Source organism: Dipodomys merriami, unplaced genomic scaffold (assembly GCF_024711535.1).
Source record: "Dipodomys merriami isolate MVZ:Mamm:240054 unplaced genomic scaffold, mDipMer1.0.p SCAF_36, whole genome shotgun sequence".
NCBI classification, from domain to species: domain Eukaryota; kingdom Metazoa; phylum Chordata; class Mammalia; order Rodentia; family Heteromyidae; genus Dipodomys; species Dipodomys merriami.
Window position 1 is genome coordinate 7,024,755 of NW_027205159.1, and position 26,412 is coordinate 7,051,166.

The 26,412-nt window shown below is 42.2% G+C and overlaps 1 protein-coding gene across 2 annotated transcripts in view; it reads right to left on the reverse strand.

Annotated features, from left to right (window-relative positions):
- Positions 1-26,412, reverse strand: part of Tgfbrap1 (transforming growth factor beta receptor associated protein 1) — a 63,803-nt gene that overhangs the window by 36,368 nt on the left and 1,023 nt on the right. Inside the window, exons 1-2 of one of the 2 annotated variants that reach the window (XM_069988617.1) lie at positions 7,025-7,042; positions 4,664-5,365 (exon numbers count right to left, since the gene is read on the reverse strand). In XM_069988617.1, the coding sequence (XP_069844718.1) occupies positions 4,664-5,351 (688 nt within the window). In that variant the 5' untranslated portion in view covers positions 5,352-5,365; positions 7,025-7,042. Of the gene's footprint in view, positions 1-4,663; positions 5,366-7,024; positions 7,043-26,412 lie in introns of those variants that run through there. The other variant, XM_069988616.1, reaches the window with a different exon arrangement.

Below are 26,412 nucleotides of genomic sequence, written 5' to 3' on the forward strand. Positions count from 1 at the left end.
TCTGTGAGACTCATCTCCAAATAACCACCAAAAAGTCAGAAGTGGACAGGGGCTCAAGTGGTAGAGCTCCAACCTTGAGTGAAAAAGGTAAAGGACAGCACGAGACAGAGAAAGACACAGAAGAAAAAAAAGGAAAAGGAAGGAAGGAAGGAAGGAAGGAAGGAAGGAAGGAAGGAAGGAAGGAAGGAAGGAAGGAAGGAAGGAAGGAAGGAAGGAAGGAAGGAAGGAATACACTCAGGTGCAAAGAACCCTATTGGATTTTGGCAAAGATAACCACCTTACCTAGAACGTCAATCATATCTGCTTCAAAAATAACAAGGTTTAAAATGTTTCCTCTTAGCCAACATGCATTTAAAGTACACATCCTCATGGGGGGGGAAAAGCCACTTTCAACCATATGTGATGCTTTCTTTCAGCTGGCTAGCCCTGTGTTCCAGTTTCTTGTCCCTCCCATATTCCCACACACACTTACTATGTGCTCAGCACTCCACCAAGTGTTCTTTCGGGAACTGGCCATACACTGAGTAAAGGTTTAACTTTGCATATAACTAGGTATATTCCTTTACTATGGAATAGTTGTATAACCTACCATAATGAAGGAGTTTTACAATGCAAACAATGAACATGGTTTTACAAGGAAGCCTCATAGCTGAGGCTAACAGGGACTAGCACATGTCTAGGCAGGAAGACAGATGGATTAAAAATAATAAATCCAGACACAGATCCACTAGCATCAAGGAATAAAGCCATCTAAATAAGTGAGGAAAAGATGGCCTTTTCAATACTTTGTGAGATGACTAGGAAGCCATATAAAAATCCATACTTTATGTAAGAAATGAGACTGTAAAGTAAGAAAACAGAGGTGAATTTAGAGGATGAGGAACTATTCCTAATGGTACCAGTCCAGAAGGAACTGAGAAGGGCTCTGGTGGCTGACTACTGTATTCTTAGCTACTCAGGAGGTTGGGATCAAGAGGCTCATGGTTTGAAGCTAGTCTGGGTATAACAGACTGCAAGTCTCCATTTCCAGCTAGCTAGCACAAAGCTTGACTGGAGGTTCAAGTGGTAGAATGCCAACTAAGTGATGCCCTGAAGTCAACCCTGACAACAGGAAAAAAAAAACAAAAAAACAAAAAAAAACAAAAATAACTTTAAAAATTGAAATATTTAAAAAATTGAAATGTTCAGATTATATTATATAAACTTTTTAAAGCAGCTTTGGGCCTGGTACCAGCAGTTCATACCATAATCCTAGCTACACTGGAGGCTACGATTTGAAAATTGCAGTTTGGTGAGACAGAAAAGTCCCTAATTAAACACCAAAAAAGGTGGAAGTGGAGCTGTGGCTTCAGTGCTAGAGAACTAGCCTTGCCTAGGCTAGATCAAGCCCAGTATGTATGTGCACACATGCGCGCACACACGCCAGCGCACGCGTGCGCACACACGCACTCAGAGCCAAAGTGAAGCTACCATTTAGCTAAGAAAGAGGAAGATATATTTACATACCATTTATAAGCTTTCTTTAAAAATGAAAGATAAACCCACAAAATACAGGCCATGAGTGAGAGAAGGAGAAAGCAGGTGGGCAGAACATACACTAATCTTTTTTTTAGTAGGCCTTGCTATATCTACCTACTTTAGAAATCTGTTTTATGTAATGAACAAATAAACAAAACTAATTTCCTGAAATCTGAAGGTAAAGTGAAGGGAATCAATGTAACTGCAGCTCCAGTTGTTGGCAAAACCACACAGAAGGGAACTAGTCCAAGTGACTTGAAACACAGCAACTCTTGATTGCTAATGTCCTAAGGACAAAAGGCACCAGCACCAATCAGCCTTTTCCCGGTAATTACATTGTGGGGACAGCAGGCTGGCACTGCAGTTCTGCTCCTCGCACTGTGGGGTCAATCAAAGCAATGCTTACAGGGTAGAAGGGAAGTGGGATTTTTGATGTGTGTGGCTGAAAGGAGACACCAGGATGCAGATGGGTCCTCTCCACACGATGTTAGGATGGAGTTATCTTCAAAGTATGGACTTCCTGGCACTGACTTCCAAAATGCCTGGAAACCAGCACCCTGGCACCCAGCACCCAGGCTGTAACAGCAAGCTCCTGGGAGGAATGGCTGGAACTAGATCTAGGGTATCAAGTACATGAAAAGAACAGCACACACCAGAGAGCCAGGGAGCTATAGGATTTCTAGACAGTCAAAGGGCTCAGGAGTCCACCTGAATAAGTCCTCAGGCACTGATGGAAACAGCATACCTCCAGCACTAAACAGTTCCCAATGAGGCTATTAAACAGGCAATTGTAGAAGGCAGAAGTGATCGCCTCATGCTGCCTTTTTATAACAAAGGACTTGGGGATAACCAAATAATCAAGGAGGAGAAAGTTTGCTTAACTGAAGCATTCTCAAGAATACACAAAGGAGGAACCCACAGAAACACAATACTGCCCATTGGCAGACCCAATGGGTCTAGGCCATGACCATCAATAGCTTCCCTCAGCATGAAGGGATCTGAAAAGGCCTTGTGTAACCCCTGACAGAAGTACAGTTGTCTTGGCTCCCCACAAAGCAAGCAAAGAAAATCTCCTAATTACCCATTGCAACCCCCCCCCCCAGAGATCACAGGGCCTAGAGAAGCTCATTGAACAATACTAGGGGCCAAACCATCAAAAGCCAGAGTTTGAAAAACCATCCAATTTCATCAGCTAAAAATTAAGGGAAAATAAAGAGGGAGAGGAGGAACCTAAAGAACAAGAAAATTAACATCAGATCTATGAACCAATGGCTACATAAGGCTTTGGTTGGAACTGATACAAATATATGCGAAAAACACAAATACTTAAACCCAAGTGTACATGTGTATTATGTACATCTATTATCCATGATAAAATAGAATAAACGCAACATGCTTTGTACATTAGATAATAAGGAACTACTATCATTTTTTATGTTAGAATTAGTATTATGGTTTTCCTTTCCTGCATGGGTATCTGACTCTTTGAACTACATACTTTGTCCACAGATGAAATGCTAGGATGTCTGGGGTCTGCTTCAACATCAAGCAGGGGGAGTACAGTAGACAGATGTGTAAAGAACTGACAGTGACTGAAGGAGGGTGGTGGCTATCTCAGGTTTATTATACTATTCTCTGTACTGGGCTGGGAAGGTGGCTCAGTGGTAGAGGGCTTGCCTTGCATGCATGAGGCCCTGGGTTCAATTCCCCAGCACCACATAAGCAAAAAGGAAAAAAGCGGGAAGTGGTGCTGTGGCTCAAGTGGTAGAGCACTAGCCTTGAGCTGAAGAGCTGAGGGACAGTGCCCAGGCCCAGAGTTCAGGCCCATGACCGGACCTAAAAAAACAAACAAAAACTATTCTCTGTACTATGTAAGTTTAAATAGCGTTCCATAAAAAAAAAAAAAAATCATAATAAAAAATCTGCACTCTTTTGAAGAAAAGCATGGTCAGTGCAAATAATTTTTTCAAAAAGTAAACATCTAAGCTGGGCATGGTGGCTCATACCTGTAATCCTAGCTACTCAGGATGAACAAAGTTCCAAACCAGTCAGATCAAAAAGTTCTTGGGACCTCATTACAACAGTAAAAGCTAGCCATGGTGTAATGTGCCTGTCACTCTAGATAAGTTGGGAGGCTGAAATTGAGAGGCTAAGATTGGAAGAATCATACATAGGAAAAAAAGTTCATGAGACAACATCTTAATGAAAGGAGTTGGGCATGGTAGCATGTGCTTGTCTTTCCAGTTATAGCAGAAAGCATAAAATAGAATTTTTGGTACAGGCACAGGCTTAGGAAAAAAGCAAGACTTGCAGTCAAAATAACAATTATGTATTCTGACCCTGACAAATGGAGCTTTGACTTGGTAGTAGAGCACCTGCCTAGCAAAGCCATCAAGAGACTGGGTGACCATCAGTCATGGTTATAATTCTAGCTACTCAGGAGGCTGAGTTCTGAGGACTAAGGTTTAAAGCCAGCCTAGGCCGAAGTCTGTAAAGACTCTAATCTCCAATTAGCCAGAATAAAGCTGGAAGTGGAGGTATGACTCAATTGGTAGAACTCCAGTCAAAAGTGAAAAACCTAAGCAAGAATGTGATACCCTGAGTTCAAGCCCCAGAATACTGCAGAAAGAGGGGGAAAAAATCTTAGGAAAAAGACTTGTAAATGTTTATTCTTACAGTTATTTACCTAAATTTCCTCTCCACTTTGGCAAAAAAACACCACTGTCTGTGACTAGTCTGTTTCTGTTCTACTGAATTCACATGCACTGGTGGAGCTGCAGCACTCACTAGTCATGAGACATTGGCCAACCACATGTGGTCCTGCCGCAGTCTCACCACACAACCCAACAAGGCTTGAACCTCGAAAGGATGTTTCAGTCCTCAGTAGATTTCAAATCTGACTGTGGTCAGCTCCTTCTACAAGTGTGCTATGCTACTTACTGATATCATAGCTGACATAAGTACTCCAGGACTACCCAACACTTAATACTGCCTCACAATGGGTTTCTTAGAGCTTGTCGCTAGGCAACACACACAACTAGTAACTTTTCACAGTTGACTGCTTGCTCCCACTGCAGAATGCAGTTGGAGATATTCTGCGCCCCCCAACCCCAGTGCAGCAGGCAGGGCTCCCGTCCCTTCTCACCCAGGCCTCCGGGGCCAGCCAGCAGGAACTCCTGTCTGCCTATCCTCTTGACAATAGGTGGCTTCTCCTCACTGCAGTAGGGAAACAGGTCCTGGGAGAGGCCCGTGCTATAGTTCAGGATGATGTACTGTGTGGTCAGGGCCAGGCACAGAAAGTAGCCATCTACAGCCACAGCCAGGGGCTGCTCTGGGGTGGACACTTCCTTGACGATCTGAACGCGGTCCTCGTACACCAGAAACATCTGGATGGTCCTACGTTTCACTGAGATGATGCACACTTCCACACAGAATGGGTCCCCACTCACAGGGTTCTCATTCAGAGCAAATGTCACCGCTCCTTTGATGCGAGCCCCGGAGGGGACAGGCTCCAGGTTCAGCATGTTGACCAGGGTTATGGAGTTGTCGCACAGCACCAGCAGCCTGTTAAGGGCTGAGGCTGCTCGCAGCTCATTCACGGGCTTCTTGAAGCCCAGGTGCCTGTGCAACTGTTTGGTGGCAGTGAATGAGGATGTGCCGGTGGGCAGTGTCTTCTCCTCCAGCAGGAAGTGGTAAATGAAGCAGTCAGCGGTGCCGATGTAGAGGTTCCTGCCGCAGCACTCCACGCACTCGATGTGGATGTGTTCCTTGTCACCTGCCAGCAGCTCCTGCTCCACAGCAGAGACCAACGTGAAGGCCTTGATGCTCATCATGCCGACAGGGTGGTCTGTGGAAGAGGGAGAAACTGAATCCCGGAGGAATGAGGAATGCACAGAAACATCAGGTCTCAGTCTATTAAGATATATTCATTCCCTGTTTAGCATTTCAGCTACAAAAAGAAATCTGAATGAGATCTTCCTATGATCTGTCCTACCAGCTAACGGGGGACTCTGACAGAGCTGAACACTAGAGGAAACTTCCTCCGTTGCTCCTGGGAGAAATGTCTACAGGCAGGAGACCTGTGTTCATCCACAGACAACAAGACAGAAAGAGCAGAGATAGTGCCCATCTTTCCCTCTTACTTTCTATGATTGACAGAATGGCATGACACAACTATAGGACCTGCCAGAAACACGGAGGCAGAAAGCATGTGCGGGATTCCCATGTTCCTCCCAGTAAGTCCGGGAAACCACCTCGGGGGCACATCTGCTTCCCACAGCAAACATGTGCTGTAAAACAGCAAAGCCGTTCTTCCAAACATCTTCCAAGTGGCACAGTGAGCTGCTCCAAGATTTGTAAGCACATCCCTGGCATTTCACCACTGATGACCCACGGGTCATCACTACTCTCTCCTATCACATCTCACAAAGTCAGAGACAGAAGAATCTCAAGACAGCCTGTCTTGGCCTCTCTAAGCAGGAAAGGACCTTCCCAAAGCAAATCCCACACCTGTGAGGGCAGGAATCACAGAGAACACAATCATGTCTATTTCACAGAGAGGACCACGAGTTACAAGGATGTTTGCCTCTCCTCCATTGTTCAAGCAGTCCAGAGATGGAACAAGATTGTCTCCTGACAGATTAAATTCCTTAATCCTTTGAATCATTCCTGTGAAGGCTAGAACAACTCATCAATTTCCAAGAAAGGTTCAGACATAGGGAAAGAAAGGAATCACACTGGTGTGTATCACCTCAAACATTTTAGAACCCCAAACATTTTAAAACCCCATTTTCCATCCATAGGAGTAACAGAAGCTATACCTAAGTAAGAATCCAGATCCCTTCCCTGAAACAACAAATCCAGACAGAGGGCATCCCAGGCCTGAGGTCCTGTGGTCCGAATGTTTGGGTCATTGTCCTCTCCCTTCCACGGCTCCCCAACTTTCCATGAGTTTCACTCACTGCTCCCCTTTCATGTGTTCAGTGGGGCAGGTCCTGATGGCGAAGCCCTCAAGAAAGGGATTAGTGACCCTTATCAAGGAGAACACAGTGAGGAGAGGCCAATGCTGCTTACAGCTCGTTCATAGGCATTTGAAGCCCTGGTGTCTATGATCCTGAATCAACCAGTATATACTAAAAGTATATAATACAGTACACTGGGATGCAATGCTCCTATAAGGTAAGGAAATCTGCTGGTTTAATTTGCCACATTTACAAATTAAAGAATGTCATATTTCAATAGATGTGGAAAAGTATTAAATCAAATTCAACAATCATTCACAACAAATACAGGTATCATGCTACCCTTCTAAAGCAAACAGACAAAACCTATAAGAGCAAAATTTCAAACTTATTTCCTTTAAAATCAGACAAAAATGTCTATTATTGTCTATTATTATAGGATCTGGGTATAGTGGTATATGCCTGTAATCTCAGCTATTCAGAAGGTAGAAGCAGGAAGATCAAAGTCTAAGGTCAGTTCAAACAGGGAGAAACAAAGTACAAACCAAAAAGGGCTAGAAGATGTTTGGCTCAAATTGAAGAACAATTTTTGAGGCCCTGGGTTCAATCTCCAGTACTGCAAAAAAAAAAGTATAAATAAATAAATAAATATTCACAGTTACCATGTATAACTGGCTAAATTAAGTTCCAACCAAAATATGCTGAAGCCCCCAGAATCTGTGACTATGACCCTGGGTGGAATCAGGATCTTGATAGAAGATCAAGTTCAGATGAGGTCAGGCTGGTGAGTGTCAGTACAACTGCTGTGCTCACAATAGGGGAAGTGAGATGCGGACATATACAAAGGAGAAACAGGCAAAGATATGGGAGAAGACCAGGATTTACAAGCCATAATCTATGGATACTTCCAGAAGTTCTGTGAGAGAAAACAGACTCTCCCTCACAACCCTGCCTGCCATATCCAGATGTCTATACTCTGAAACTGTAAGAGGATGGTTCTGTTTAAGGCAGCCAGACTGTGGTATTTTGTTATGGTAGCTCTAGCAAAATATCTGTACTCAACACAGTGAAAGTCTGTCAACATATACACACGTGTGCACACACATGCATACTCACACACAAGCCCCCCCCCCCCCCCCGAATAGTTTTAAAAAACTGAAAACAGCCAGGCAGTGGTGGCTTATACTTGTAATCCTAGCTACTCAAGAGGCTAAGATCTGAGGATCACATTTTAGTTTTTTTGTTTTTGTTTTTTTTGCAGTTGTAGGGCTTGAACTCTAGGCCTGGGCACTGTCTCTCAGCTCTTCAGCTCAAGGCTAGTGCTCTATCACTTGAGCCACAGCGCCACTTCCAGTTTTCTGGTGGTTAATTGGAGATAAGAGTCTTACAGACTTTCCTGCCTCAGCTGGCTTTGAACCCTGATCCTGAGATCTCAGCCTCCTGAGTAGCTAGGATTACAGGCATGAGCCACCAGCACCTGGCTCAAGGATCACATTTTGAAGCAAGCCAGACCAGTTAAAACCATAAGATTCTTATTTAAATAACCAGCAAAAAGCTGGAAGTAGAGGTTATGACTCAAGTGGTAGAGTGCCAGCCTTGAGACAAAATCCAAGTGAGAGTGTTGAAGCCCTGAATTCAAGCTATAGTATAAGCACAAAGAAAAAAAAACCCTGAAAACAGAGACAAAATTATAATTATTCACAGATGATAGTTTATAGGAAAGACCATGAATCAGCTATTAGAATAAGAGCCTAAAAGTATTAAAAAATACAAATATATCAAAGCAATCTGCACTTGTATATATAAACAATTAGAATTTTTAATCTTAAAAAGTACTAAAAACATAAGATATAAAAAGAATTATCAAACAAGCTAGGTGCTGGTAGCTCATGTCTACAAACCTAGCTATTAGGAGGCTGAAATGTGAAGATCACAGATCAAGGCCGGCCCAAGCAGGAAAGTCTATGAGACTCTTTTTTTTTTTTTTTTGGTTGTGGGGCCTGAACTCTTGGCCTGGGTGCTGTCCCTCAGCTCTTCAGCTCAAGGCTAGCACTCTACCACTTGAGCCACAGCACCACTTCCAGCCTTTTCTGCTTATGTGGTGCTAAGGAATCGAACCCAGGGCCTCATGCATGCAAGGCAAGCACTCTACCACTGAGCCACCTTCCCAGCCCTATGAGACTCTTAAAAAAAAACAAAAAAAGCCAAAAGTAGAGCTGCGGCTCAAGTGGTAGAGCACTAGCCTTGAGCAAAAAAGGTCAGGGACAGTGCCCAGGCCCTGAGTTTCAAGCCCCAGGACCAGTACACACACACAAAATAGTTATCAACGATGTACAATATCCATATGGATAAAACAATATTTCCTTGTTGGACATCAAGGAAGACCTAAAAACACCCTTCTACAGAAATCAACAAACCAGTCTTAAACACTCAAAGGACATCAAAGGGTCTAGAATTGCCAAAACAGTCTTGAAAATGAAGAAAGCTATAGGTCTACACTCATGGATTTCAGGAATCACTATAAACTAGAGAGTAGATAATTACGACTTGGGTTTATACATCTGTAGTCTTAGCTACTTGTGAGTCTGAGACAAGAGGATTGCTTGATTTCAGGAGTTCAAGGCTACATTAGTGGCTCACACCTGTAATCCTAGTTACTCAAGAGACTGGAATCTGAGGATCACAGTTCAAAGCCAACCTGGGCAGGAAAGTCCAAAAGACTCTTAATCTCCAATTAGCCAGCAAAAAGCTGGAAGTGAAACTGTTCCTCAAGTGGTAGAGTGCTAGCCTGGAGCTAAAAAGCTAAGGGACAGCCCCCAGGCCCTGAGTTCAGGCCTCAGAATCAGCACAAAAACAAAGACATAGTAACAATTAGGCCAAGCCCCAGATTGCAATGCATACATCTGACAATTGACTCATATGCAGAATATTTACAGACTATAAGCCAAAATTAATAAGACAAATTTATGTTTTACAAGAGCAAAAAGACTGTGACATTGTCACAGACAATGACAATGAATGACCAAAAAGAGTAACAAGATGTTCATTAGTCCCCAGAAACATTTATTTTAAGGCATAATAAGATAAGACTTCACATTTACTAAGACCAAATATCAAGGAAGCAATCTCTGATTTTGATGAATGGTACTGCTGCTTTGGAGATTTGTTTGGGAGGTTTTTACAAAGTTAAACATGCATCGATCTGTTAACTTCTTCCTCTGATACTACATCTCTTGGATGTGCTTCTATAGCCAAAAAAAGGTTCATACAACATATACTCAGCAAGCTTCTTCATAATTGCTTAAAAAACACAAAGCAGTCAAGTTGTATCTATTTTTATGCATTTAGTTGTGACATGCAAAGGAATAAACTAATGGATAAAGACAAAAAGATATGACTACTGGGGGATGGGGCTGGGAGAATACTAGGAGTGCCTGGAAAAGCCCGTGGTTCTTGGAAGAAGGAAAACGAAAGAAAAAAAAAAAAAAACGATAACTCAAAAATCACTGAATGAAAGAAACCACATTTACACTGTGTGCTGCCAAGCACAAGGTTCAAAGATAGGTAACACTAAACTATGTTGCTAGAAATCAGAAGCACTTACTTTGAAAAGAATGGGGTGACTAAGAATAGGGTGGAAAGGGACAAAGGGAACTTTCTGAATGACAGAAATAGTCTATAGCTTGTTTGAGTTACTGGTTAGACAAGTGTATAATTTGTCAAAATTTATTCACTTGTAGACTTAAGTTGTATGCATTTCATTGTAGGCAAACTTGCTTTCCAATGAAAAATTTGTCTTAAGAGACCCAGAGAAAAATGCCATTCCAGTACAAATTCTAACCAGTATGGATCTTTGTGCTTATAACTCAAAAACACAGATTCTAAAATTTGTATGACAGGGGCTGAGATTTAGTTCAGTGGTAGAACTTGATTAGTACAAGCAAGATCCTGGATTCCATTCCCAGTACAAGATAATGGTGGGCTAGAATAAGGCTCCTGGAAGATGACACAGCTGGAAATCAAGATGAAGCCTGTACATAAACAAAACTTAAAACACAACAATGGTGACTGTGCATCACAGGCTGACACCTTGCACATACATGTCCAAAAAGCAATGTGCAGAACACCTACCCCTAGCTATAGAGAAGAGAAAATGGATTCCTGTGATTGAGCACATGTGAAAATGATTTCAGATACTTAACATTCTCAAATTTAGAATGCATAACTTTAAAATGTTTAGAAGAGAACAATGGAACAATAAGCCCATGATCTTAGAGTAGGGGAAATTTTCTAAAATAAGATTTTAAAGTAGCAAACTCTAAGAAATAAATTGATCTAGCAGGGCGCTGGTGGCTCACGCCTGTAATCCTAGCTACTCAGGAGGCTGAGATCTGAGGATCGCGGTTCAAAGCCAGCCCGGGCAGGAAAGACCGTGGCGCTGTGGCTCAAGTGGTAGAGCGCTCGCCTTGAGCTGAAGAGGTGAGGTACAGCGCCCAGGCCCAGAGTTCAAGCCCCACGGCCGACCAAAAAAAAAAAGAAAGAAAGAAAGAAAGAAATTGATCCATAGTGAAATGAAACACTTTTATCCTTCAAAAGACATGGGGTGGGGAGAGGGTTGGGGTGTGGCTCAGTGGTAGAGCACTGACTTGCCTAGCATGTAGAAAGCCCTAGGTCCCATCCATGGTAGAGGGGGGAAAAAAACACCATAAAGAGGAAGAGATGAAGATAAAAGGGGGAAGGGAGCTGGGGGAGAAGACACTGACCTGACTAAAGATCTGACACCTGGACTACATGGAGAGTTCCTTGGTAAAGAAACCTAATAGCCTGGGCAAACTGCAAGAGCAGGGTTTTCCGTGAAAAAGAAAGATAATTATCCAGCAAATACAAGACATTTATCCAGATTAATCACCTGGAGTATAAATTATAACCAGAAGAGATTTCATGTTATGCTCACGGAACTGAGAACATATTTGAGGCCTGATAACTTCCAGCAATCACAGAGAGCAGGTGCAATGAAAATTACACTAGTAGGGTTAGCTTCCATCTGGGTAAGACCATGTAGGAACTGTGATGACCCAGGCTTCCTCACCAGAGAGTTAACAACAGCTCCTTTGGGGATGAATCTTACAGAAGCCTCCTAGGTACAACCAAGACAAATCCAGGGGGCACAGGCCTGTGACATACCCGACACTAGACTTCTCAGGGAGCAATAATGCTAGGTTTCTTAAGCTCAGCATGGCTTTTATTATTATTTGCTGTATTTTACATGGGTTACACGTGTCCTTTCATAGATATTAAACAATTTTTAACTACATATTTCAGGTAGACAGATAACTGTTTAAGTTTTAGCTGAAGTATGGTCATGTTTCTCCAGTATTACCTCAAATGAGGAGAGAGATCAGGTCTATACACTGAACAAGTATGACCCCAAGGGACCAAAGACCTGCTCAGATTGTCCTGCTCCTGGATCAGAATACTCCACTGAATCACCATCAGAAAAGCTCAAGGTGCTCATAACTCAGCAGACCTGTCTGGCCTTCCTCCTTCATCTGAGCCCTCTGAGCATCGACTGTGAGCCTGAAGGCAGACTCGCACCTTTGAGATAATTTCATCATGATCTTTGATGCTGGTATTTGAGGCAATCATGGTTCACTCACCTTAAATAGAACAAGTTTAATTTTTGTGTATGTGTTTTGAATTATTGCTGGGTTATTAAACACAGAATGATTTGGAAGTAAATATATATATATATATATATATTTCATACATTCATATGTGTATATATGTGCATATATAGAGAGATAGAGAGCATTTATTTTCCCAAACTTGGCCCTGGAAATACTCTTAGCTTAATAAGCTTGATAGAATGCACAAAGTACAGGTCCTTGTTTAGAATTTTCATTTCAAGGAACATATTTATCATATATATATGTGAATTTCTTGTAATGTCTTAATTCATGTAAATTCAGTATTCAGTTTACATTACATCTACATTTAGTGGCCACTTTTCAGAATATAAAAGCCCAGTTTGTGCTATCACATCAATTACTTCCCATAGAAAAATCGCTTAGAAGTTGGGTGCTAGTGGCTCATGCCTGTAATCCTACTTAGGAAGCTTAGGTCTGAGGATCGTGGTTCAAAGCCAGCCTGAGAAGGAAAGTCTGTGAGCCTCTTACTTTCAACAAAAGTAGAGCTGTGGCGCTAGCTTTGAGCAAAAGAGCTAAGGGACTGCTCAGAGCACAAGCTTTAAGCTGCAAGACTGACCAAAAAAAAATTTTTTTAAATCCCTTAGGATATTAGAAGACAAAGGACCGAATACCCGACATGAGGTGAGCTATCCCCCAGTGTAATTGTAGGAGAACAGCTTCTGTGAGACAGTTTCTGAGGAGAAGGCTTCCAAGGGACACAGATTGCGGTGGGCAGCTTCCAGAAGGCACGTATCTTACCTCCTGGGCCTTTTCCCACCTCTATGCAACCCTCAGGAACATATAAGTACCGGCACACTCTCTTTTCAGCCACTGTGGATGGTTTAACTAGCAGCCTGCTTTTTTTTTTTTTTTAAGTATTTTGTTTTAATTGCAAAGATACTGTACAGAGGAGCTAAAGTCATGAGTAAGTATATTTCCTTTTATAGTGACTCTATACAACTTACCCAGGCCAGCCTTCATGAAACAAGTCACAGCACAAAGAACAGACTTAAGGATATTTCTAATGCAGATAGATTATCTAGATGCAGAAAGAGGTTTCTAGATACATATTTAAATATTTTAACATGTATATACAAAATTATATAAACTCATGAATTGAGAAAGAAATGAATATATTTTACTAAATACTATAACAAATCAGCTACTGACATAGGTAGCCTGTAATCCTTGCTGCTCAGGAGGCTGAGCTCAGAGGATCACAATTCAAAGCCAGTCCAGGTAGAAAAGTCCATGAGACTCCAATGAACTAACAAAAAGCTGGGCTGAAGGTATGGCTCAAGGGGTTAAATGTCAGCTGAGCCAGCATAAGGCCTTGAGTTCATGTCCTGGTACTGAAAAGAAAACGAAACATTGTAAACCCAGCACCAGTGTCTCATATTTGTAATCCTAGCAACTCAGGAAGCTGAAATCTGAGGATAAAGGTTGAAATCCACCCCTAATAGACTCATGTTCAAATAATTACCAAAATGCTGGAAGTAGAGCTGTGACTCAAATGGTAGAATGCTAGGTTTGAGCCAAAATAAATAAATAAATAAATAAAAACACACACCAAAAAAAAAACAAAAAAACTCAGAGACAGTGCATAGGCCTCAAGTTCAAGCCCTAGGACAAGTACTCAAAAAAAACTAAAATAAAATAAAAGGGCATGCTAAACTGATATAATGAATTGAAACCCCTTTGCACAACTACTTAAAGATAATTTTTAAAAAAATACTCTCTCCCAAAGAATGTGATGGCAAAGTGGCATCTAAGATGGGATTTCTAGCAGTAATATTTCTCTGCTGCAATGTCACCTGTTATATTACAGAATATATACCTGAAATGAGGGTTATCTTTAACATGGACCTACATCTGAAAAATACATCCTATGCATCTGAAACAAACAAAAAAACTCACAAACTTATATTCTAGAACTACCTCATGACTTTCAAATGAGTCTTCAGAGCCCTAGGCAGTAGAATGTGCTTCAAAGGAGAAAAACTAAAATAGGCAAAACTGAATAGGCATCATCACAGCCCTCTAACTGGAGTGTTTTCCTTCAACAAGCCACACTCTTCATGTATATTTTGAAAAGATACTATCTCAGCTGGGCACTGATGACTAATGCTCATAATCCTAGCTACTCAGGAAGCCGAGATCTGAGGATCTTGATTCAAAACCAACCTGGGCATAGAAGTCTGTGAGACTTTTTTCTCCAATGAACCAGCAAAAAGAAGTAGAGGCATGGTTCAAATGGTAGAGTGCTAGCTTTGAGAAAGAAAAAAAAGCCAAGTGAGAACACAGGTTCAAGTCCTCCAGTAACATCTCATTCACACACACACACACACACACACACACACACACACACACACACACACACACACACACACACACACACACACACACACACACACACACACACACACACACACACACACACACACACACACACACACAGAGCCACTACCTAAAGTTACATTGGCTATTTCTTCATCTTACAGGAAGGTGTTTGTTTGTTTGTTTTGCTATTAGTTTATGATAGTTCATCATAAGCCAATAGAGTAAATGGTCATTTAAACATGTAGATGAAGAGACAGGGCAGATGTGAAGCCAATAGGGGAAGATCAGCAGCATCACCTCCTTCTTCCATGTCATTGCCCTTTAAGTGTTTGGGAAAAAGACAAAAACAACTCTGCTTTGGAAGGGAAGTCACCATGTGAAAGATGGACTCAGACTTGGCACACAGGCAAATCTCAAACACTCTCACCCTCACCAGCCAGTCCTTTACTGAGGAAGAAGTGTTACATACAGCTATCAACCTCTTCCTATTACTCCATAGCAACAATCATGTGTTGGATAAGCTTTCCGAATTCTAGAATGCTGAATTGGCTAGTGTCTTGTGCTATAAAGAGCCTAAAAATGAGCCAGGCACCAGGGGCTCTTACCTGTAAATCCTAACTACTTAGGGAGGCTGGGATCTGAGGATCTCAGAAGTCAGCTCAAGCAGAAAGTTCTATGAGACTCCCATTAACCGGCAAAGAGCTGTTGTTCAAATGTCAACCTTAGCAAAAAAGCTAAGGGACAGCATCCAGGCCCTGAGTGGTACTCCACAAACCAACCAGGTTTCAAGACTGATCTTGTCCCAAACTACCCTCTGCATACCTTCTTGAGGGATTAAAATTATCAGTCCACAGGGAGTCACCATAAAGTACCAGGGTAGAATTTAACAATATAACCTCAAAGGATAAACTACCACCTTGTTCAGTACAGATTCCCACAGGGTCCCCTGAGTAAATGGATGTGGCTTGTGAGAAAGAGGTATAAAGGACTGGCAGTGTCCCCACAGGCCAGCTACTGGGGCCTGGTCCTAGCAACTCAGGCATTAGGAATATTCTTTCTTTGATCTCTCAGCAATGTGCAGTGACTTTAAAAAAATTTTTTTTAAAGCACAATGACTTTTTTTTTAAAGCTTCTATTCTGTATTATTATTTTTTTGGTCGGTCGTGGGGCCTGAACTCTGGGCCTGGGTGATGTCCCAAAGCTCTTCAGCTCAATTCTAGCGCTCTACCACTTGAGCCACAGTGCCACTTCGAGCTTTTTCTGTTTATGTGGTGATGAGGAATCGAACCCAGGACTTCATGCGTGCGAGGCAAGCACTCTACCACTGAGCCACCTTCCCAGCCCCTCTATTCTGTATTTTAATAAAGGAATTTCCTTTTATAGAAAAAAAACCTGTTTAAAAAGGCTCACTTAGTAAACATATTTACTAAGACCGTAGACAACAATTTCCACTCAAAAGGAGAATCTTTGAGAAAAAAGACTGTGTAGTGTGTTTCTAAAACTGAACCTAGCAAGGAACCAATCCAAATTGCGGTGGTTCTCCCCACCTTAAAAAGATCTGGGGGAAAGCAGGGCGCTGGTGGCTCACGCCTGTAATCCTAGCTACTCAGGAGGCTGAGATCTGAGGATCGCGGTTCAAAGCCAGCCCGGGCAGGAAAGACCGTGAGACTCCTATCTCCAATAAACCACCAGAAAACCGGAAGTGGCGCTGTAGCTCAAGTGGTAGAGCGCTCACCTTGAGCTGAAGAGCTGAGGGAGAGCGCCCAGGCCCAGAGTTCAAGCCTCACGACCGACAAAAAAAAAAAAAAAGATCTGGGGGAGTAGGCCAAGCCTGGAGGGCTTCATCAGTGGTTCACAGCTCTGGAACAAACAGGTACATTGGTGCTACAGCATCAGGAGAGAAAAGGAAAAGCCCAGGGGACAGAGTGAAAGCAAACCAGCCAGGGGAGGAGGTAAAAACAATCTGCAAGACCTTTGCCGTGATGACCAGAATGTCTTAGGCAGTCCAGAGATGACCAAGGAAACCAGTACATGCAGGAGCCAAGTGTCTCCTGATCTCAGCATGATGCCTGGACGGGAGGGTCCAAGCAAGTCAGGGGATGGCCTTAGAAACAGCAGCCAGCCTTTACATTTGTTGACCCTTTATCCTCCTTCAGACAAGCACCAGCCCCAAGCTTGTGATGCTCCTCTTGGTGTGCTGAGGTTCAAAGAGGTCAGGTGGATATAGCTGTGTACACTTTTCTTTTGGCCTGCAGAGGGGTGTGTGTGTGTGTGTGTGTGTGTGTGTGTGTGTGTGTGTGTGTGTGTGTGTGTGTGTGTGTGTGTGTGTGTGTGTGTGTGTGTGTGTGTGTGTGTGTGTGTGTGTGTGTGTGTGTGTGTGTGTGTGTGTGTGTGTGTGTGTGTATGAGTCCTGGCCTGCATGGTGTGTGTGTGTGTGTGAGTGTGTGTGTGTGCAGAGGGGTGTGTGTGTGTGTGTGTGCCCCAAGCTTGTGATGCTCCTCTTGGTGTGCTGAGGTTCAAAGAGGTCAGGTGGATATAGCTGTGTACACTTTTCTTTTGGCCTGCAGAGGGGTGTGTGTGTGTGTGTGTGTGTGTGTGTGTGTGTGAATGAGTCCTGGCCTGCAGAGGGGTGTGTGTGTGTGTGTGTGTGTGCAGAGGTGTGTGTGTGTGTGTGTGTGTGTGTGTGTCCTGGTCACTGGTGCTTTACCACTTGAGTCACAGCCCTTCTGGACTTTTGGGGTGGTCAAGTGGAGAGTCTCACAGATTTTCCTGCCAGTGTTGGCTTTGAACTTTGATCCTCAGATCTCAGCCTCCTCTGGGAAGGTGGCTCAGTGGTAGAGCGCTTGCCTTGCATGCCTGAGGCTCTGGGTTTGATTCCTCAGCACCACATAAGCAAAAAGAAAAAAGCCAGAAGTGGCGCTGTGGCTCAAGTGGTAGAGCGCTAGCCTTGAGCTGAAGATCTGAGGGACAGCACCCAGGCCCAGAGTTCAGGCCCCATGACTGGACCCCCCCAAAAAAAAAGAACAGAATGCTCAGATCTCAGCCTCCTGAGTAGCTAAGATTATAAGTATGAGCTACAGGCACCCTGCTATTTCTTATACTATTGTTGGAGCTCAGAAACAAAACAAAAAGGTGGGGGAGGAGTGTAGCTGAGGAGGTGGGAGGGCAGGGATAGTAGGGGAAAAACAAAAGATAAGAAATGTACTCATTACCTTGCTCTTGTAATTTTAACCCCTCTGTATGGTATTTTCACAATAAAAAAAATTAAAAAAAAAGAAAAAACAAAACAGAAAAACTAACCAACAAAAACCTCTGAAGTATGGTGGCTTGGTGTGCTGATAGGGAAGAAAAGCAGCATTTTTCTCTGAAGGTACTGTCCCTGCTTAGGATGGACCCAGGGAAAAAGACTAAAGATTAACACAGACTGGCTACAGGATGAGGCTTACTTATCTGAAATGCAGGGGGCCACAAGTGATTCAGATTTCAGGTTTTTGGACTTTGGAATATGTGCACATGTATAGTGAAATGTCTTGAGTGGAACTCACATCTAAACATAAAAATTCTTTTGTCTCACATGCAATTCGTTCACATAGCTTGAAGGTATTTTTGTACCACACATATAACACACCTGAGCTTTGACTGAGACCAGTCACAAGAGATCAGGTGTGGAATTTTCCTTTTGCAATGTCATGTGGACACTGACCAGACTTTGGATTTTGGAGCATTTTGGATTTCAGATAGGGATGCTCAAACTACCTTGTAGTCTTCTAAGGAGGTTACCTGAGAGATTAATCTGTATAACAAGACAACCAGTATTCACCATGTTTCCTTCCCCTCACCCTCTCATAATCTGCCTTGCTTTCATTAGCTCAGGTTGCAACGTAAGCTTCCACCGTATGACCTCTCAGCCTTATACTTTGTGTGGCTCTTGTACATATTCACATAGAAAATCTGCATCCCTTTCACCTGTTAGTCTAATGTTGGACTCAAGCCCTAACCTTCAAACAGTAAAAGAACATTTTAATTCCTTACATTATACTCTTGACAAGGACTAAAATTGGCTGGGTCCTTTGATAACGAAAGTCTTCCCATTGCCAGATAGCTTCAGATGTGTACTTTGTGACAAGCTAGCAAAGAAAATGTTAATAGGTAACACCTACAAAGCCACCTCCCATACCTCCAGGCTCCTATGAAGAATTCAAAAGGTTCACATAATTACCTGCACAATCTAAAGAAACAGTACATTTCATGCTGCCTTCTTTTCTTCTCTCCCTCTCTTCCTTCCATGGGCCTTGAGCATGTTAGGCAAGTGTTCCATTACTGAGCCACACCCCCAATCCTAATAACATATGTAATAAAAAACCCCACTACTAATGGCCTGCATCCTCAATTCAGCCAACGACAAATGCTGGAGTGGATGCAGAGAAACAGGAACCCTATTACACTGCTGGTGGGAATGTACACTAATACAACCAATTTGGAAAACAGTCTGGAGGGGTCCTCAGGAAGCTAAATATAGACCTCCCCTATGACCCAGCCTTACCACTCCGAGGCATCTATCCTGAACAACAGGAACCAGGATACAAGCACACATGCACTTCCATATTTATTGCAGCACTATTCACAATAGCCAGGATATGGAAATAACCCAGATGTCCCACTAAAGATGAATGGATCCAAAAATTGTGATATCTATATACAATGGAATATTATGCAGCCATTAGAAAGAACAAAATAATGGCATTCACTGGGAAATGGATGGAACTGGAACAAATCATGTTGAATGAGGCAAGCCAAGAGCAAAGAGACAAACGGCACATCATCTCCCTGATAAGTGGATGTAAAGCCAAAACTTAAGGAGTTATATAATAAAGTAACCAAGACTCAAGAAACAAAGGACCTCCACTCATCTGGTCGAATCATTACTAAATGACCCCATGCTGCTGACCAAATATATGATGTGCAAATCTGAGGAAAACTAGGAGGAGGACACAGAAACAGAGGGAAACAGGGGAAAACATACAACAGTGGGACCCATCAGTTGCACTGGTCATTGATCAAAACAAACTAAGCAACTGGATGGCAGCGATGGGAGGGAGGGAATGAGCAGGAAAGAGGGAAGAGCTGACAGTAAGCAAAAAGAAAGAAATGTATTTATCACCAAATGTGGAAGAAATATCTGTATTATCAAAGCTCACAGAACTCATAAACTTTATAGACCACGATAAAGACAATTTGCCCCGTGAAGGTTAGAATGTGTTTGTGACTTTAAGTATCACTATACTGTGAAATTTATGTAATCACTTAATCACAATAAAAAAAATTGCTTAAAAAAACCTACTAGTGTCTCAAAACTTCAAGTCATAACTACAAGACATATTGAGGTAACTTTAAGTGACAATTCTCTCTTCTTAGATATGAATTGACTAATCCATGAATATGGCCTCAAGATCAAGAAAAGTATTAACTGTTGGGGGCTGGGAAGGTGGCTCAGTGGCAGAGTGCATTCCATGCATGATGCCCTGGGTTCGATTCCTCAGCACCACATAAGCAGAAAAAGCTGGAAGTGGTGCTGTGGCTCAAGTGGTAGGGTGCTAGCCTTGAGCTGAAGAGCTGAGGGAGAGCACCCAGGCCCAGAATTCAGCCCCCACAACCGATTAAAAAAAAAGTATTAACTGTCTAGTCACATGAAGGGATGATTTAACGGCTCAATGGTCACACATATAGTTCTTTCATGGTAAGAAGGCATGGAGTTGTTGTTTTTCAAACAATGGCTGGCTCCTAGGTGGGAAAATGTTTTTTTTTCTCATAAGTCTCAAGGTAATCTAACAGGGAAATGTGAAGTATATAGACATGCAGAGAAACAAGAAGTGAGGAAAGAAAGGGGAACTTTTAGGCAGACAGGGATAAAAAGTGGCAGACATAATACAACATATGGTAGATAGCATGTGGCTCATCATGGTGTTTCTTGTTTCCATAGTGCCTTGAGCTCCTGCTCAAATGCTTCTTCCTATAATATTGTGAGTTCCCATTCAAGTTGCTGCTCAACCAGTAAGAAGGACCAATCGGTGCAAAGCCCAGGAAAGGAGGTAAGGGAAGAGCCCAATACTATGGAAACCCTGTTCAAAGAGGACTCCATTGGACTCCTCTTTGGGGCCCTGTTCTTAGGAGAGTCCTTTCATGGATTTCTTTTCACTTTCAAATAAACTTCTATTTTGACCTTAAACACTTTTCTGCCTTTTAATTCTTTAATGGCAGAGACAAGGAACCTGTACTCCCAGATAGCATTGAGGGTAACAAAAGGACTCAGTTCCCACTCTGGCTCACCAGGGCAGAGAAGAGAACTGCTCACTGGGCCTGTAGGCCAGTGATCCTGGGGACAGTGGAGACACAAGGATCACAGGTTGCTTCATCTGAGCTTCTCCTCCCATCTGGTGGGGGAGGTAACAAGTCCCCAAATTTAAATGTAATTAAAATGTAATTGCAGCATGTCACCTCTGTGGAATTTTTGTCAAAGTACATGGCAGCAACCTAATCATGAGAAAGCACTAGAAACACTCAGAGACTTTCTACAGAATCCCTCAAACCCTTCAAGAGTGCCAAAATCATGGGGGGGGGGTGGCGGAAACACAGAAAAAACTAATGATGAGAGGCCAAAGACTCAGTAACTAGATGTAATCAGAAAAAAAGGGGGGAGGGAGGGTCAAAGAGCAGGGGGAAAAGCTATTCATGCATAGTTTAATAAATGGTATTATTCTAATGTTAATTTCTTAAGTTTGATCAGTACACTAGGAGCAAAAGAGTATTTGAATGCTACTGTTTTCCAGCTCTTCAGTAGGCCCAGAATTACTTCAAAACAAAAGGTTGAAGTGAAAAATGTAATCACAGTTTACTGGTTATTTTACTGCAGAATAACTGAGTAGAGAAGAAAGAGCTGGTATAGTTCAGAGGTAGAGCACTTGCCTAGCATGTGTGTGGTCCTGGGAATCATCACCAGCATAAGAAAGGGGATGAAATGCTAGGAGGAAAGGAGGTGGTTGGTCAGAAGGTCTGAGTGTTAAGGTCTCAAAATATAAGAAGAATTGAAATGTCAAACCAGCTAAGACTCTCTGAGTGTCTGCATTAGCTCCTTTTCCTATGACTACACCAAAATACCTACTATAAAGATTTCAGGAACCCTTTTCCAAGGTTTCAACTCTTCATGGCTAATACAGCAAGGTAACAGAAAGCAGCTCACATCATGGCAGACAGGAAGCTGAGAGACAGGAAGGAGCTAGGCAGATAAAACCCCAAGGTCACACCACAAAGACCCAATCCTCCATCTATATCCACCTCCTACTTTTCATGGCCTCCCAATAACACCAACATATTGTGAATCTATCAAGAAACTAACGCATTGATTAGGTCAGAGATTGCAGGATCCACTCACTGGAACAGTTGGCATCCAAGCCCTAATATATGAGCCTAGAAGGGACATTTCATTCTCAAACCATAACAGTGAGCTACTGGAGCGATTTTACGTTCTTTTTATTGAGAAGCTTGCAAAATGATTAACATTCCAGGTATGAATAAGTCCTTTAAGAGCATTTCCTTTTGAGAATGCATTTCAAAGAGGAGAGCTTAGAAGCTCTGTAATACTAGCCACTTGCAAGCTGAAGTGAAGGATCCCTTGAGCTGTGACAAGTTCAAGAACAGCCTGGGCAACATAGTAAAATTCTATTACTTCCTCCCACCTCACCCCACCCCCCCCCCGGCCAAAAAAAAAAGAGAGAGAGAGAGGTGTTGTTTGGGCTTTTGCTCCTTTGAAATACTTCCCACATAAGGGCTTAGGCTAGATGGGGATAATGGGAGCTGACTCTTGCTGGGGTCAGAAGACTATGAACACTGGGAGGCTCTGAGGATGAGCACTGGGACTGGGAAGCGCTGAGGCCGTCTGTGAAGACCAAGGCCTTAGAGCTCACCTGGGCTGTCCCGGCAGTGAGTCACAATAAATGGTGAGCACAGTACATGACCACATTTCAATTAATTAGGAATTCTGAGTTCTAGTTGTGGTTTGGGTATTCCTTAAAATCCTAGATGAGTCAATGTCTCCTCTGTACACAGGGATTTGGACTCCATCATACACTTCTTCTATACTGTTATCCCACTGCTTCTGGCCCACAAAGAAGGAAAGTGCATCTAGAAGGTTTGAAGGCCACAACCAGTAGGTGGACAGCTGGGATTCCAATCTAGGAAGCTTAACTACAAGGTACATGCCCTTAACTAGGTGTCACATTGCTTCCAAATCTGGACAGTAGACACACCAGATATACACACATTAGCTATACATACTATCTGTATATGTACCATATGTTTGCAAAAGCAGCTCAAAGCCTGGAATGGCAGATGCTAAGATGTACCCATAACATGTGTATGTACACCATTCAGACATCTATCATATATAGACAAAGGCTGCTTCAAGCCTGTAGACATACTGGATGTATGCATAGGCTGGTGGCTCAAAAGCATCATATGACAGCATCCCTGAAGACCCCTTAGCTGCCCCTCCTGGAAGCCCCAGAGTGATGTGTTAGCTCAGATGTTGACCCTCAATATTGCCATTTGCTTTCTTTCGTTCAATGACGCTGCAGAACAAACACTACTATGGAGGCATGGAGATAACAGGTGCCTTGCCCAAGGCTACGAAGTTATTCGTCATAACACAAGGATTTCTATTCAAGTTCTCTAATTCCAGAGCCACATTCTTTCCAGGGTATCAAGAGGGAAAAGTATGATTTCAGATCCTCTCTACATATTTGATCCTCCTGGTCAAAGCAACAACTCCAAGCAAGAATTTTGGAGGGCCCTTAAAGTGACTGATATAGCTCATCCCAAAAAGGACTAGAGATCAGCAGAACTCTTGCTTCTCTAGTGTAGGTCTAAAAGCAGAATCTTACTGTTCTACATGCCTTGCTGTAAATCAGACAGAGACAATCTATGTGCTTATAGATTTTCTACCAACATAGAATATATATGTTTATGTAACATCAATTGTTATTGTTATTGAATGGCACTCCAGGCTGGCCTGGTGTTTTCCAAGTCTGATAAACATCTGTTTAACGGCATAATCTTGAAATTTATTAGAAATCAACAACAAATTTATTGGCCTGTACCACTTTTTCTTTTCTGAAAATTAAGGCAGCACTTGACCAGCATGTGAGTGAGTGTGAAAGAGATAATAACGCTTTCACTAGTTTAAGCACAACGAATCAATTTCAAGAGGGAGAGGATAGGAGAGGAGGGGAGAGCTAAAAGTCTAACATTTTAATATCTAACCTGTCATCTTGATGACATCATGAAATAAAAACTGTAAGTAACTATTTGTGATTGGTATCTTTTTTCTGGGGCATAATGACTAAAATTAATTACTGTGCCCATACTAGGGCTCAGAATCAGGGCATTACACTCTTCCTTAGCTTTTTTACTCAAGTCTGGCACTTTACCACTTGACCTATGCCTCCATTTCCAGATTTTAGCTGGGTAACTGGAGATAAGAGTCGTGAGTATTTTCTGCCTGGGCTCGTTTCAAAACTTGTTCCTCAGATCTCAGCCTCCTAAGTAGCTAGAATTAAAGGCATAAACTACCAGCATATATATATATATATATATATATATATATATATATATATACATATATATGTATTTAATACTGGGGTTTTGAACTCAAGGTCTCATATACTTGCTAAGCAGTTACTACCACTGAGCCATACCTCCAGCACCCCAAAATTATTTCATATAGAGAAATATGCACAACCCAACATTCTTGGGTTCCCCATTTGTGGATTTGACCAAGTATCAGGAAAAAAAAGTCTTATACTAAACATGTTTACTTGTCATTATTCCCTTAACAATACATTATAATAATGTCTTACATAGTACTTACATTGTATTAGGTATTGTCTATCATCTACAGATGGTTTAAAGTATACAGGAAGACGTGTGTCTATTTTATGCAAATACTATGCTATATTTTATATCAGGGACTTAAGCATCCACATACTTCGCTATCTGTAAAGGTCCTCAGAATCAATTCCCCATGGAGAGTAAAGGATGACTGTATGTGTGCTCACACACACACACAAAGTACACAATATACACATACCATAAATATGCACTACACATATATTGTGAATATGTGATGTATGCACATGTGTAGATGAATGTACATATCATATACATGCTAAGTTTTATCAACAGTTATAACTGAAGGAGACTGAGGAGGCGAAAGCTATAGAGTGAGAACAGAGGTCTCTAAGGAATTTATTTCATAACATCTTTCTCAATACTGAGCCTGCAAACAGCAACAAAAAAATCGCCACCTGCATATAAGACACCAGGAAGGTATCCTCATTCACACACATTATTTTTCTTGAATCTTTAATTTACTCAGCAGCAGCTAATTGACTGTGAAGATCTTGCTCTCCAGTCATCCATAAGATTTCCAAATACAATCTCATTTTGGCAACCCTTGAGTTGAGTTGGTTATTTCTACATTCATTGAGTAGTTACATATTTTTTAATAAAGAAAACGGGTCAGGTTTGCCACAGAGGAGCTGAGTCGTAAAGCTGAGCCAAATTATTCAGCAGAATCCAAACACCTGGCTGCCACAAATGATTACTTTAATGTATTTCTAATGAGGTCTGGATTCAGACCAAGATGAAGATGATGCTTAAACTGTTAGTAGAATTTCCTTGAGTTTTCTTAAAGGATCACAAAATTTTAACATTATCATAAAGGAACAGGCCATAAGAACTCCCTCCTCCCTTTTTAAAAAGGAATCAGAAATGCTAGTTGCAAATAAAGCCTAGGAAATACAGTATTCTTAAATAGTGGGTTCTATGCTTTTTCAATCCCTTCAACTGGATGGAAGCCAGGTGCCAGTGGCTCATGTCTGTAATCCTAACTACTCAGAAGTCTAGAATCTGAGGATCAAGATTTGAAGTTGACTGGTGCAGAAAAGTCTATGCCACTCTTATTTTCAATTAACCACTAAAAAACCGGAAGTGAAGCTATGGCTAAGTGGCAAAACACCAAGCTTGAGTGAAAACGTTAAAGGATTGTGCCTAGACTCTTAAGTTTAAACCACAGTCTCGGCGCGTGTGTGTGCGCGCGCACACACAAAACTGTATGCAATAGCATTCGGTTGAAGAATAAGTCCCTTAAAAATCTGTCTCTGGGAAGCTCAGGCCAAAGCTAAATCCATCCTAGGAGCGTATCGTGGTAAACAGCTCTGTCCCTCTGACCAGAGGAATGCCACTCAGAGAAAGTTCAGATGTGTACAGCCAATTGGAATTCAGAAGTCACAAGTCCAACTACTCTAGGGCAAAGCATTCATTGGCTTCAAAGCTAATCCCAACATAAAAATCATACATTTTTCAGATCCAAGTGAAACATAGCTCTCTACTCTCATTTATAGTTGGTAACAATTTTTTATGCCCCTAGCAAGTGCCAGGCTCTAAGTCAGGTACTGTCCATATACATTTTCTTATTAGAATTCATATACTTTGTGTAATGGCACCCTTGTTTTGACCAGTAAATTGACCAAAGGTCAGAGCTGTGAAGGGCAGGAGTAGGATTTGAACTCATAGCCCTCATCACAGCTGGAGCAACAGTTCCATTTCACAGATGGGGGAGGGCAGGTTCCAGGGAATTTTGGTCAGTGTTGTGTCTTGTATCCTAAGCAGCTTTTTATTACACATGGAGGAGGCAGCTGTGACGACTGTTGAAGTTGCTTGGCTAGCAGAAATGAAGGGAAAAAGAAAAGGAAGCAGCTGGCCCAATGTTCCTTCCTATCTGACCATGACCATGAAGCTGTGTGTCCTCAGCTGTCCACCAGCTCTGCTGACCAAAAGAGAGAAGGCTGTCC